The 14,666-nt window shown below is 48.1% G+C and overlaps 1 protein-coding gene across 2 annotated transcripts in view; it reads right to left on the bottom strand.

Annotated features, from left to right (window-relative positions):
- Window positions 1–1,032: 1,032 nt before the first annotated feature.
- Window positions 1,033–14,666, bottom strand: part of CAPZB (capping actin protein of muscle Z-line subunit beta) — a 63,956-nt gene continuing 50,322 nt past the window's right edge. Inside the window, exons 5-10 of one of the 2 annotated variants that reach the window (XM_005145426.3) lie at window positions 14,317–14,458; window positions 13,693–13,809; window positions 6,798–6,863; window positions 4,978–5,054; window positions 3,695–3,807; window positions 1,033–1,895 (exon numbers count right to left, since the gene is read on the bottom strand). In XM_005145426.3, the coding sequence (XP_005145483.1) occupies window positions 3,705–3,807; window positions 4,978–5,054; window positions 6,798–6,863; window positions 13,693–13,809; window positions 14,317–14,458 (505 nt within the window). In that variant the 3' untranslated portion in view covers window positions 1,033–1,895; window positions 3,695–3,704. The remainder of the gene's footprint in view (window positions 1,896–3,694; window positions 3,808–4,977; window positions 5,055–6,797; window positions 6,864–13,692; window positions 13,810–14,316; window positions 14,459–14,666) is intronic. The other variant, XM_005145427.3, reaches the window with a different exon arrangement.

Genomic DNA, 14,666 nt, shown 5'->3' with positions numbered 1-14,666 from the left:
CTCTGGCTGAGGTTCCCCTCCCTCTGAGGCTGTAACACAGCCCTGTCCCCTACAGAGCTGGGACCTGCAGGTTCTGCAGAGGGAAGCGTTAGACAAGAGGAGGCACAAACCATCAGTGGCTTTAAGAGAAAGGAACAATGCCCCATCCCTGGAAGCACCAAGCTGGACAGGCCTTGGAGCAAGCTGACCTGTGTGAGCTGTGCTGCAGGGCAGAGGCCCTGAGTGAACACTCCATAACCCCCTGCAGACATGGGGATGTGAAACGGGTTGCACTGGAAAAGCAACGTTAGAGTACATTAATCAATAGTAATGCCAGGTCTCACTTTGCACGGGTTCACCCAGAGGTGAATTCCACTGTTCCACGTGCAGCAACAGCCCGGCAGGTATTTGCTTCCTCGGGTTCACCAGGATCAGTTGTAACCACAGCAGATGGGAGCTAGGCAGGGCCCCACCATGTGCTTACGGAGGGGGAGGTCTGCACGAGGTTCACAACTGACACAGGGACCCACCTGAGGAGCTTCTGGGCAAGCACCAGTGGCTGGAAGCCCCCACCTCAAGCTGCCAAGAACTGGAATGCTCTGGTACAAGGGTTTCCCCCAACCATTTAGAACAGACCCAGCAACCCTGGACTAATCCTTCTTTAAATCCACTTGTCCCATGTTTGCTGGATGCTGGAAGTGCCAATCCCAGCCATGAGATGCTGACATCCCAGTGCCAGCATCCTGGAAGGGCATCAGGCCTGTGAGTGACACAGCTACACCTGTGGGGAGCAGGACATCCCATCGTGGTTAAACAAGTTTCAGCTCATCTGGAGATGAGAAAAAAGGGGAAAAAGCCACTTTCCCACTTTCCATGGCCAGATAAGGAGAGGCTGATGGATTACTGACTTTTGCCATTGTTTTCAAGCACTGTCCACCAGCCTCAGCCCCAGCAATGGCCTCAGGTGCTGCAGAAGACCATTGCCAGCGCAACCCCCAAGTTACCCTGTGAGGAAGGGAAGGGAAATAAGGACACCAGTGGCACACACACTGCTTCCTGGGAGGATTTTTTATTGTCATTTTAGTCTTTTTTTCTCTTTTTTTCTGGTTTTTCTATGGAGGCTCAATCTCAGATGTAGATTCAATTTAAGCTTTACAAAAAAAAAAGATAAAATCAAACCCAAAAGAAAACCCTTTTTTTTTTTGCATTCCATAAAAATTGACAGAAAAGCGCCTCAGAGCCAGGCTCTGGAAGAGCAGAGCTCTCAGCAGGTCTCCTCATCAACATCTCCTTGCAACGGGTTCACTCAGTACAGTACAACCCCGAGGAACACCCTCTCTCCCCTCCCTCCCAGCAACATTCCCTGTGCCCAGCCCCAGACATACGTGGAATAGATTTATTAGTCTTTTTTTTCCTTTTTTCCAGTTCTTCTTTCACACACCACAGTATTTAATAAATTCTTGTTTTACATTTTTTACACCAATGTAACAAAAGGCAGGAGGAGGGGGAGGAGAAGACAAACAATGATCCGTGGTTATGCATATAGATGGGGGGGAGGGAAGGTGGAAGAGGAGAAGGGGGGAAAAAAAATACATGGACTTCTACAGACATAGCCTAAGGTCTCAAGAGTAAAATGTGGTGCAAAGTAGGCCTCAGAGACTGAAAAAGTTTGTACAGCTTTATTCATGGGGAGGAGATGGCGTTGCACGGGTAGTACTGAATGCAAATCGTGACGTGACGGAACAGAAAAGGGCAAAGGGGAGGGATGAGTTCTCTAAGAAAGGAATCTAACGAGTGCATGGCATGTCTTGTTAGCATGGAGAGGACTTTAACTTTGCTGCTTTCTCTTCAAAGCCTCCACCAGGTCATTTTTAAGAGCTTCTTGTTTTGATTTGTCTGCAAAAGTCTGCACAGACCTGCGGGGAAGAAGGAGACACGAGTCAGAGGCCAGAGGAGGTGGTTCCAGGTTCTCCTGGCATGTGGGGCAGGAGGAAGGAGAAGCACCTCAACCCCCGCTCAGAGGACACCGACCTCAGCGCGCCTGGTTTACCATGGAAAGCAGAAGGCAAAGTGAACACTCCAGTGAGAATATCAAAGCAAACGTCACTCGAGCAAGGATGGCACCAAGAGACACACGCTGCCCCAGCGGTTCCGCTCAGCCTCCAGCTGCTGGAGGGACATTCCCAGGTCTGGTTTGTGTTAGAGCTTGGAAAAGCCCCAGTGTCCCACCAGCGAAGGGTGTTAGCGCTCCTGCTCGCCAAAGGACCACGATGGGAAGGCAGAGAAAACCCAGCCTCTCCCCAGGAAGGGGAAGGGAAGGCTCAGGGCAGCTCCTGAGCCCTTTGCAGACCATTCACCCAGGGTCCAGCAGCTGCAGCAAAACCTCCCTCCGGTGGCTTCACCAGGGGGAATTCCTGTTCCCAAATTGGCTTTTCCAGTTTGTACCTTACCTACAGGCCCTGGGGAATCAATGCAAGCTGAAGAACAGAGATTCTGTCAGCAAGACTATGACAGGGGTTCCCTGTTGCTATGGGTTTGGTTGTGGAAGAAAAATGACATCCTTTAGGAGTCATCCTGGCTCACTGCCCTGGAAGAGCTGTGCAGGAACCTCTGTTTTCAATGGGACAGGAAGAAATTCCCACTTTTCAAAAGCCCTTTTTGATATGATCATCAATAGAATAACATTACTGGACCTTTCAGGAGCTGCTCCCACAGAAGTGGTCAGGATTTGGTAGGATTTCTCCCCACACAAACCCTATTTCACACCCCTTCCAGGACTCAAAGCTACCTTATTTCCCTGGATGCTGCTCATTGTGGCAGTTGCTTTCCTAACAGTTTTGTAACACTATTTCCATTCTCTTTCTCTGGAGACTTCCACTGCTTTAATAAGAATATATACATTTCCTATTTGCATTTGTCACAGGCTGAAGAAGTGGTTCTTGGCCATTATCAACAAATAGAGCATTTTTCCCTTTGGCAGCTTAACGTGTTTAAGACAACATCTGCAACTCATTATGGAGTGGAAGGTTAAAGTGGCTCAGGGTTAGTCACTGCTGGACATTGAGAGCTCCGGAGCAAATGTGAGCACAGGAACAAAGCCCTTCAGAGCACGAAGCAGAGACTCAAAATGTTTCCATAGAGCTTGACCAGGATGGGATTTCCAAGCTCCAAGGGATTCAGGATGCACCAGGCAAACAGGGATGTGCACGTGGCATGAGCTCACGTTTACTCAGGAGTCACGGGGGATAACACTCAGGTTTTGGGGTTTTTCCCCCCCAAAACTGTGAGAATTCCAGGATTTCACTCCTTCCTGCAGGGAGGATGCTCAGATTACCAGGAGTTTCTTCACTGAAATGGGGTAACAAGGGACAGAGTCCCAGGGCTTCTGGATCAAATCACTCCAAGCTAATGCCACTTCAGGGATGTGACCACATGCTCCTTCCTTGCTCCCAAGCTAAGAGTGCCAAGTGGTAAATCTTGCCACATCCCAGAGCGTGACATTCCAAATGTTACTCAAGTGGAGCAACATCTAACATCCAAAATCACAGCATTTAGTTGGCTGTATTAGGAAATAACCCTTGGGTGAAGCACGGCTCGGACGTTGTTGCTCAGTCTGCGGGAGTTAGGGGTTAGTTCTGGTCTGGGTTATCATGCAGAGGTCTTGGCTGGTGAGTCCTGGTTTAGTGCTGGTTGTCACCGCACAGGCAGGGGGTACCTGGAGTGCTTTAGTTATCAGGCTGGATGTAGATCTGGCGCTGGGTCAACACTTGAGAAAGCTCCCTCTGCAACTGCTTATACTTTTGGTTGTCGGGGATAGCATCAATAGATCTACAGAGAGCAGTTCAGAAACGAGGGAGGTAAACAGGGAGAAGAACAGTCAGAAGAACTCAGTAACACAGAGCTGCTATTCTGGAAACCAAAGAGCACGCTGGGGAGGAATGAGTGGAAATACAAAGGTTAGAAGGAACAGGGAAAAGGCAAGAGGAAGAGGCGGATGCTCTGTGTGTTACCAGTGCTGAGCTGATCATCCCACCGCTGCACAGAGTGCCATGACTCAAACTGAGCCACGGGGAGACACAGGAGACAGATTCAATTCCAAAAGCTTCTGGTAACATTCACAAGGAAAAGGACTCTGTTACATATTTAATGTTCATAAATGCCTCCTGGCGAAACCCCTGCACACCACAGATGAAAGCAGAGGCCTGTCCTGAAAGCTGGGCTTGGAGGAAAACCCCAGCCCAGCTGCTCTCTCAGACACCCTCATCTCCCCTGCCCATGCTGCTGCAAAGGCAGCACACGTATTTAATCAGCACCATTATTCCATCTTCTTCCACATTTCAGGATGTGAGAGCAGAGCAGCACACGGAGGTGTGAATTCTCCATCACCACACTGTGCTTGGAGGTGTAGCTGCAGTTTAAAACCAGATCATTTGGCATCACAACTACCAGCTTGGGATCTCCTGACCAGAAGGGAGCAGGGGTTGACAAGTAGAGCACAGGTTCCCTACAGAAAGGCCCAGGGGATTTACTCACTTCATCTGGACACTGTGTTTTGACCAGTGGTGTTGAGAGAGGGACAGTGTTTAAACCAAAGTGTAAATAGCACAAACCATTAACATTACAACCCTGCCACCAACCTGGCTGTTTCTGAGAAGAGTAGAAAGAGAACTGAGGAGTTAAGCACAGCTTTCAACTGGGAAAAGTAAAACTCCTCAATAAAAGTAATCCTGAAATACAAGTGGGCTGTTTCCTTCCTGCTGAGGGAACAAAGGATTAAAACATCACTTCAAATCTATAGCTACAAGGTAGAAGTGTCCCATAAAGTCCACACAACAAATCATGCTTCCAAAGCACAGGGAGATGGACAATGAGGGACATGACAAGGCTGTGTAGGAGAGGGAAGCTCCAGTGAGCAAAAGCAGATCAGTGCTTGGCAGGGGTGGTACCATGGGCCCTGTGGGAAGCAGAGTGTTCACTGGGCAGCTGGAAGCCCCTTACCTCAGCCCATTCACGATGTCCTTTGTTTTTCCAAAATAAATCTCATTCAGTGTACTTCTGATTTTGTTTTCCATGTCCTAGGAATGAAAAGGAAGAAACCAAACGTTCAGTGAGGTTCCTTGTTCTCAGAACCGGGGCCCCCACACTCCTCTGTGCATCGCATGTGTTCACCTTGAGGTACCACACTTCATCTTGGAATCCCAGCCTGGTTTGGGTTGAAGGGACCTTAAAGCTCCTCCAGCTCCAACTCCTGCCACGGGCAGGGACCCCTTCCACTGAAGCAGCTGCTCCAAGCCCCTGTGTCCAACCTGGCCTTCAACACTGCCAGGGATGGGGCAGCCACAGCTTCTCTGGGCACCCTGTGCCAGCGCCTCAGCACCCTCACAGGGAAGAGCTTGTGCCTAAGAGCTCATCTCAGTCTCCCCTGTTCTGGCAGGTTCAAGCCATTCCCCTTGGCCTGTCCCTACAGGCCCTTGTCCCAAGCCCCTCTCCAGCTTTCCTGCAGCCCCTTTAGGCACTGGAGCAGCTCTATAGACTTGACTTCATCCCAGTGTATTCCTGCTATCTAAATTCTCACAAGCCTCTCTCTCTGCTCTTACCAAAGGAATGAAGGCTCAGCTCTGTTCCTGCCTTCTCCTCCCAGCCATTACTCCAGGCTACAACACATCCTTCTGCACCACAAGAGGGCAGCTGCTCTCCAGGTATCACTTATCTGCACTGAGCTGCAGAAAAGGATAATGGATTTCATCCCAACCTTCCTCTGTAATTTCCTGGCACTGAACAGCCTGGAAGTGTCCAGTCCCAGTCAGCCACTCAGCACAGCCACCAGATTGGTTGTTCTGTGCCATGGCAAACAGGTCTGGGAAAGATCCTGTCAATAGGCAGCAGTTTTTCATTAAGTCACTTTCCCTCAAGCCAAAAACTTGGGATTGACAAATCCCTGCCCCCCTTTCACTTCCCAGTTCCTTCTGAAAATCCACCACCATCATACAGGACAGTGCAATGAGACAGCAAAAGAGCATTGCAGCAAAGCCCTTCTAAAGGGTAGGTGACACCTTCAGTCATCATCTGAACATCCACAACTGACAGCAACCCTAAAATCAAGTACTAAACCCCTTCCAGTGGATTGAACGAGCACTTGATACACTGAACCTTCAGTGAAAGGGATGGGTCTGTGCAAGAAAGCCTGACTTTAAATAATGCCACCCAAAAGTGACTGTAGAAGGAAACGGGGGGTGGAAACTGTTAACTACTTCTACTGCACTTACAGGGAGGTTACTGCTCTAATGAGCAGGAGACAAAGTGCTGAGCAGTGGTTTTATATCTACAAATGGCTGGAAGCCCTGATAGGAGAAATACCGATCCCTCACACACTGAGCAACAGCCAAACCACCACACTTGATACAACAGAAATAACTTGTTTGTAAAGACAAGGGCAACAAAATCTAAGGTACAGGACCTGGAGAGAGGCTTTGGACAAGGGCCTGTAGGGACAGGCCAAGGGGAATGGCTTGAACCTGCCCGAGGGGAGACTGAGATGAGCTCTTAGGCACAAGCTGTTCCCTGTGAGGGTGCTGAGGCGCTGGCACAGGGTGCCCAGAGAAGCTGTGGCTGCCCCATCCCTGGCAGTGTTCAAGGCCAGGTTGGACACAGGGGCTTGGAGCAGCTGCTCCAGTGGAAGGGGTCCCTGCCTGTGGCAGGGGTTGGAGCTGAAGGAGCTTTAAGGTCCCTTCCAACCCAAATCATTCCATGGTTCTATGACAGGACCAAACACAGGCAAGAGAACCTGCAGCAGGCTCAAATGGCTTCACAGCACTCACCTCTACCAAGCGTCCAATATTGGCTATGTGTGGAGAGGAGTCACTCACAGTCTCATCTTTCTCCATCTAGAAAGGAAGGACACAGATCCATTGAGAACATGGAAATCTGGCAGTGGCTGCACACCAGCTTCCCTTACCAAGGGAAGGGATGGAACAAGTGGAGCTCAAATCCTGGAGTAACTCTTCTTTATGTGCAAACAGATGCGAAACCTACTGAGAGTTTCCCAGCATCCAACAGTCTCACATGTTGATAACAGAAACGTCATGTAATAAACCCCAGGAACCAAACTGATCCCTGCTGCAGACAGGCCCTACAACACTCTCAGCCCCTACCTACACTAAAGGGCTGCAGGAGATCTGTGATAGTGAACATGGAACACACAGCAGCACAGCATGGGGATATGAGAACAAGGTTGTTGGTGACGAGACACACACGAGGATGGTGCAGGCAGTGTAACAGATGTGAACTATCCGTACAAAACCAGCTGCATCTCTTCATCTTTGCCTCAAATGCTACTTCCCACCACATGTAGGGAACATTCTCAGCATCTCCTGGCAAAAGACTCCTTAGACATTACTTACCTGCCAGTGGAGAAGAAAGGTGCAGAGCATACAAACCCCACAGCTCCCTGCCACACTGGTGAGGATTACAACTGCTGCAGTATTATGGAAAGAGAAATGGGATGGTTTGCAGTTCTTTCCAGACCAAAAAGCTGAACCAACATTTAGCTCCAAGGGCAAGGAATCACAAAGCAGCGAGAGTGGGGGGAAAGCAGCAGACTTGCCTTTTGCAGTAGAAGTTCAGAGGTGGATCAATGTAAGTGTATAATGATACCGTGCTGTGGCTGAACGAAGGCAGGGAGCTGAACTGGGTGATGTATCAAGATCAAAACCTGGGAGCTGGTTCTGCAGAATGCAGCATTTGCTTTATTTCTATCCCACTTTGCTCCATAAAACATCCCTCATGGCCTTGGCCGACCATCCATGATAGTGCTAAGGAAAAGACTCATTCTGCCTAGACATGGACAAGCTGTTGAACAATGAACACCAGTCCCAGGAACCTCAACTGATCCAAAATGTGCTGAGATGGCACAAAAACAAAACCAGGAGAAAAATGTAGTGGGAAGAACAGGCTTCAAAGGGTTTTACTAATCCCACTGAATTCCCGTATCCATCTGTTCACATCCTTCCCTCAGGCTAGAGCTGAAAAATCTGGGCCAGCTACAGGTTTCTTCTAATAAGCCAAGTCTCTAACAGGCTTGGGGAAGCATGTAATTTAGTTGGAACCCTCAAGGCAAAAGATAGCCTAGAAGAGGGGGGGAGCAAGAGAACAAGGACATTTCATTTCTCCTTTAGACTGCAGTCAGCTTGTTTACACAGCACGGACACATTCTGCCTGGAGAGCAACCTCTGAGTTACACTCACACACGTGAACGTGCTGTGGGGAGTATGGAGGTATCAGCAAATGGCCCATAGCTGGGGCAGGGGCTCATTTACTTCCACAGCCTCCCTGCTGAGTGTCCTCCACACCTGGCCAGGCCGAGCTCAATGGTGAGAAGCAGAATCTGAAAATAGAATGATTTGATCTCCTTGCAAAACATCTATTATTACATCTCCATAAAAACTGCTGCCAGAAGGAAAACATTTTCATGTGCTAGAGGAGCCCAGATGTTCCAAGAGCCTGTTTTCCTGGAGTCTGGAGTCAGTAAGCAATCATCTTATACAAACAGCAGTTGTTGGGGGGCTTTAAAGGCTCCTTCCACACCCGGACCTAGAGCAGAAAGCCTATAGCTGCTTAAATAATTGGGTTAATTTGCTTTAGGGAGAAATTCCACTCGGGAAGTTGATGGTAACAAGCAGCCCATCTTCCCACTGTCACTCCCCATCTGCTGGAGAGCTCAGCCAAAACCCTGACGCTAAGGAGCCAAGGCCAATGCACAGGGCTCAGCCGCTCCTCTCCCGATCGAGATACACTGCTTGGCTTCCTCACCTCCCTTCCCAGCCATCTGCTGCAAGTCTGACTCAGACCCTCGCTCTGCTGGGTACATTAAGCTCTCGATAGCTGGCTGGTCACTTTGGATGTTTCCTGCATGGAACAGAGCAGCTGTTTGGGCTTTCCATAGATGTGATTTGGAGGAAGAGTGAGTACGAAGAGAGAAAGTTCGCCTGGAGAAAACACTTTGGTTCATCATAAAAGCATCTAAAAATACCAGGAAGATAAGAAGGAAACTCAACCACCATTTTGCTGTGAAGCACTGACAACATCCACAGCTGCTCTGGCCACGGAGCAACATGGAATCTCTTTAAGGAAACATAAACAGGGAGTGTGAGCCAAAGGCTCCCAGGCCACAGGCAGTGGGGCAGGCTCCGGTCTCCAGGTGGAAAATATGTGGAATTATTTGGATATCAGCAAGGCAAAATCTGGCCCTGCCTCTCCCCCTCTTAGTTCAAGCTGTAACAGGTTGTGAGCTATACAGAGCTTGCAGCTTTGTAGAAACCAGCTGAGAACTTACCTCCCCCTTTCAGGGGTATTTATTCAGTGGAACCAGTTACCCCACATCCTTCACCAAACTGTCCCATCAAAACCATGAGGAAATTTGGGAATGCAACATCAGCTTTGGATGCCACAAAGTCCACAGATGCTCAACTCTTCTACTCTCTCTTTTTCTAAACCAGTCATTATAAAACTGATTATATGGATGTAAAATCCAGATGTTCACATGAGGCAGAAATAATTCCCTGGACAATTACTGTTCAGTTCATCCCTGCTATCCTGCACCCCAAAACACTGCTCAGTTAGCAGTGAAAGACAGTGCTTCCAGGAACCTGGACAACCAATGAAGAAGAGCTTAAGGATTGCAACAGCTACAACTGGAAGATCCTCTGGTAGGAAAACACTCAGCTCACATTCTCACATCTGGAAGTCGGTGGGATAGACCTAACATGAAAGCTCAACTTGATGAAAATAAATGGCTCTCCTAATTGCAGAGCACAAGCCTCAGAGGATTTACCTATTATGATAAATGGCAGAATGTCTCTGCTGGTGTTTTATGGAGCAGTAACAGACCACAGGGTCCATCTTCCTGAGCGCAGGCAGAGCTCAGTCCGCAACAGAGCAGCCTTCATCCAGCCCCGCGGAATGTTCCACCTTCACTACAGAGCATGTCAAGTATGAAAATCAACACCCATCTGTGCTGCTTTAATGTGAAAGCCCAGGCTTCACTTCCCCCTGCTTTATATCCTCCCCTTTCCACACCTCCGGAGGTAAATAAACGATAGGTTTGGAGCCAGCTTCTTCGCCAGCAAACTTGAACTTCCTCACAATGGTCATGGTGGTGTAGGAAACACACACAGGTTCTTTGTGCACAGCGAGGCCCCCGAAAGGCACCTGCTAAGTCTTGCTTTTAAGGAGGGGGCTGCAGAAATCTGTCCCACAAAGTGCAGTTTTGACTCTTTGCCAGAGAACGGGAATGCTACATCTACTTTGCATGAAACGAAACCGGATCATCCAGCTGCTCTTACCTTAAAGTGCAGCCTCAGATCCTCCAAACTGAGCCAAAGCAATTCAGAGCTGTGGCAAATGACACAAGTGATTCCAATGTACACAGAGAGGACGGGACCCTAATGTCTGTCAGGGAGAAAACCATCTGCCAAGCATCTGGCTTGAATCAGGAGCAGGGCAGTTACCTGCAGTCACTGGAGAATGTGCAAGGTAACCGAAAGGCTGCTGCCATTCCTCATTTCCCTGCGAGCACTTCTCCCTTTGTGGTAGATAGAAGGGAGCAGGTCCTGTCCTTTCCCTTCAGACACAGAGCTCTTCCACCCATGGCCCCTCATCGAGGCAGACGGTGTGGAACACTTTGCTCCTTCTCTATCCCAATTCCCAAACCATCAGGTAAAGTAAATTAAAGCTACACAAAGATTTACAACTACCCAAAAGTGGCCATCTCCTCCATCTACTGTGCTTCTCCTGCTTTACTTACTCTGGCCACTTACAAACATAAAATGCCTGTACAGCTACTTTCCCCCTAATAAACAACTGCAGAGACAACTCCTGTAGTAGCACACGAACCACTTGCATGGGATATCCACTGAAAAGTAGTAGTTTGATGAACTGGAAATGATGTGTCACTTCTCAGTGACATCAGAGTAGACAAAGTCTAGGGACATGACCTCCAAGTAGCATCTACCCAGCACATAACATCACATGGCCCAAGTGGAGGTGTAAGAACAGATACCTGGTGTCCTGGAGGGAGACAAGAATCACTGTTAGACACTCGCTGCAGCACTGAGGAATGGCCTCAGTGGAAGCCTTGCAGGAACAAGAGCCTGGGGATAGTCAAGAAATGCAAAGCCAAGTTCTTCCAAACAGCCTTGACAAAGGTACCAAACCTGCCTCTGTGTTTGTGTCTGATGCAGGACAATGGTACTTCAGTGGTGGGAAATGACACCAGAGTCTAGAAATCACTGCTCTCTAACTTGTACATCCCAGCTCAGCTCTACCACACTGTCCATGCACAGACCTCAATTACTTGTGCCAAGTGTAATGTGCAGACATCAGGAAGGGGAATTACTGAGCAAGTGTTTCCACCTGAAGCTGCAAATGCTTCCCACAGCATTTCAGTGTCAGCCATGCCCAGCTCTCCGTGCCTTATGGAGGTGGGGAATCAGGAGGCATTCCATGAGCCTGCTCCCAGCCATGAAGTTCATCACTCTAGTCATCACTCAGGAGGTGCCCCATTTGCAGCCACGAGGTAAAACTGATTTCAAAGCAATGGCTCTCAACAGAGTTCCCTTTCAAAGCACTCAAAGGTTCTCTCTGACACCAGTTTATAAGCCAGGATATTACAACGCTTGTGAACACTTCAAAAGCTTCCACTGAAATACAAGGACATCTGCTGTTCACATTGTAGGATCAAAGGTGGGCAAGGAGCTTAAATGTTGAGTTGACTGAAACCATGTACAATTTACCATGGATAAACTTCAGGTCAGGAGATCAGATTACTGGTGTCATCAAGGTAAAACTGTGCCATAGCAATCAAGAGATAACTAAAACCTCTTCTGGTGCCTAAGTTTGCTGCAGACCCTACAAAAAGCCTACCACAAAGTAAAAAATAACCCCTGCTGTCCTTAGGTGATGGAGCAAACTGCATTTACAGCAAAGTTTAGTCCAGCTACAGCTAAATAAATGGCTCAGGACAAACAGCTCCTCCTCCCATAGCTCAGCTCAAGGCAGCATGAAGGTTTTGCTGTGGATTCTGTCCCATTAAGCCTCCTATGACATCCACAGACAGTGAATCTCCAGCCCAAAGCTCCGCTCTGAAAGTCAAGTTTCCATTGTTTGTGTAGAAGCAGTGCATCATTACCCCAGTGGCTTTTTTATGGATACTTCCATTGGAAGCAGGCCCCTGCTTTAATGCATCACATATGAATGAAATGCTCTGCTGTTCAAATGATGACAGAAGCATGAATCTCCCTGCTGAAGCTTAGAGAGCGAAAGTCAAACTAAACAAGGCCTAAAGGAGTTCAGGCCAAGGTGTACTGAGGACACCCATTCTCAATAGGCTCTTGTTTTCCTTGGCACAGCTCTCATGCACCATAAGGCCATGGCCAGAGTCAAGCCCTTGGCCTCCACTTCACAGCTATGATTTCAATTATTAGAGAGGCCTGTGATTAAGTATTTGTCCGGGTCACCATAACTCGGGTGTAATTACTGCAAAGCTTTGCAATGCTCAAAACCATCTCCACACGTCTCATCCCTGCCTGCTTTTCCATCAGCTTCTTCTGGAAATCAACCACGTGGAAAGAAGCATCCCCCAGGTCTAGGGCAAGCTGCTGCAGCTGCAATGCTAACACAATCCTGGGTCCTCTCTGCAATCACAGAGCCTCGTGGCTCAAACCTGTACAAGAACATGACGTGTTTAACAGAGTCTGCATTGTCCTTTGTATCGAGAGCAACAGTCTGCCCTGGGAAGTCTCATAAAGGAGTTTTAGCTACTGCCAATCTCTCCAGTCACTCATGACCATACAATATGCCTTCTGTCCTCCAGAGTTTATTACCCTGCTCGAGTCACTGATTTCCACAGCCCACATCTTAAGCAACCACACTTCATCAGCAGCATGAGGCAGGGAGATGGCCTCTTCTGGCAGGTGGCTGGGGCAGAAGCCCCCTTACCCAGGGAAGTCAAGCCCAGCAGATCCTGCCTGCCAGAGCCTGAGACAGCAGCACTGCCTCAACAGTCATCAGCCTGGCACCTTCCCTGCCAAAACCAGAGCTCTCAAGAGGAAGTCCAAGTAACACTGGCACAACCCCCAGATGTTTAGAAGAGATTCTTTTCTTCCTCTTCAAGAGATGTTATAAATCAGAGTCTTGTACTGCAGGTACAAAATACTAATGAAGGATACTAAAAGATGACTGATGCCTTGAAGAACAGAAGAATCCTGCAGCCAAGGCAAAAGAGAGGCTTGTTGATGGCTTTTCAAACAGACATAACAGCAAAGGTCATCTTATATTTTTATAATCCTATTGGAATCTTCCAGTAAGAAGGTGGGCAAATCTTACAAATAAAACTGCCTGGGTAATGCATATCAAAGTATAAAAATATAGGAATACCAAAGGACAAATGAAGACTTAAAAGTCCTAACTCCTACTGAATGTTCTCTATGTTTAATTGAAAGCTATACTGCCACCAAGCAAAGTTTAAGGGGTTTCCTTGTAATCACACACTTAAGTATTAACTGTTTCACTGGGCTGCACACACAGCAGGAGAAGAGATCTTTATACAACACCTCACAAAAGCAACTTTCTGTGCCTCACTGGGGCTACTGGGTACATGAACAAGGAACAGCATGGCTGAGGGCTGCAGCATCCTCTCATGCCAATAGAGAGGCGTACCTGTCTGGTGAGGCTCCCTCCAAGGTTCATAGTACCAGAACCAGTTTTATTAGTCTGCAGCCACAGCATCACTGTGGAGGTCAGCTTGTAATGAGCAGTACGACCGCTGGATTTCTCCTGGATAACAAAAGGGATAGAGACAAGAGGTTAAAATCCCTCCCCAGCCTAGCTGGTGGCTGGCCCTGCAGACCCCACAAGCACCAGGACAGGTATGTGTAACCACTCACACAGCACAGCCCGGTTCCTAGAAGGAAGTGTGCACATTCCCCTAATTTTCCAGAGCAAATCTAGTTGGAGCAATCTCACCTCCCATTACCTTGGCTTTATTACCTCATTAGTGATATTTATCTGTAGACCTTTCTGGTAAAAAAATATCTATAATCTCCGGCTCACATGCACAGAAAGTAACATACTTCCAATTCTTCTGGGATTCTTTCTGATTACAGCCCTGACTTATCTCTATCCAAACTGCTCCAGGGAATAGCCAGAAATTAACAGGGGAAAACAGTCACAGCCCCTCAGACAATATTGCATTGTTCAGCAGAACACCTGTGCTCTTCAACAGGCTGGAATTAACTGGGGTTTGTTTGCACTTGGGTGTATCAGCTACCCCAGAGGCTGTACCTGAACCTCCACCACGTGGATGGAATCCCAGCATCCCTTTATCTTCTTTGATCCATCTCCAGCTTTCTTAATGAGGATCACCCCGGCAAAGCCATGATCCAGATCCCAGAGGTAGACAGAGGAGACTCCACCTTCAAAATACCTGCAGGATGCAATGCAATATGCACGTTAAAAGTAAGCAGGATCCCAGCCAGAATCTGATATCAATAATAGTCTTAAATAAGCAGAATCTCTATATCCTAAGAAAGAGTTTTCCTTCTTTTAAGGCAGCACCCTCTCAGCAAACACAGCAGCTAGAACCCTCTGGAAACACAGAGACTTTGCCTTACAAAATCCTGGACATTTCTGTA

This window comes from Melopsittacus undulatus, chromosome 12, assembly GCF_012275295.1.
Source record: "Melopsittacus undulatus isolate bMelUnd1 chromosome 12, bMelUnd1.mat.Z, whole genome shotgun sequence".
NCBI lineage: Eukaryota > Metazoa > Chordata > Aves > Psittaciformes > Psittaculidae > Melopsittacus > Melopsittacus undulatus.
The sequence above is the reverse complement of the archived record's forward strand: the minus strand, read 5'-3'. Positions and strand labels throughout refer to the sequence as shown.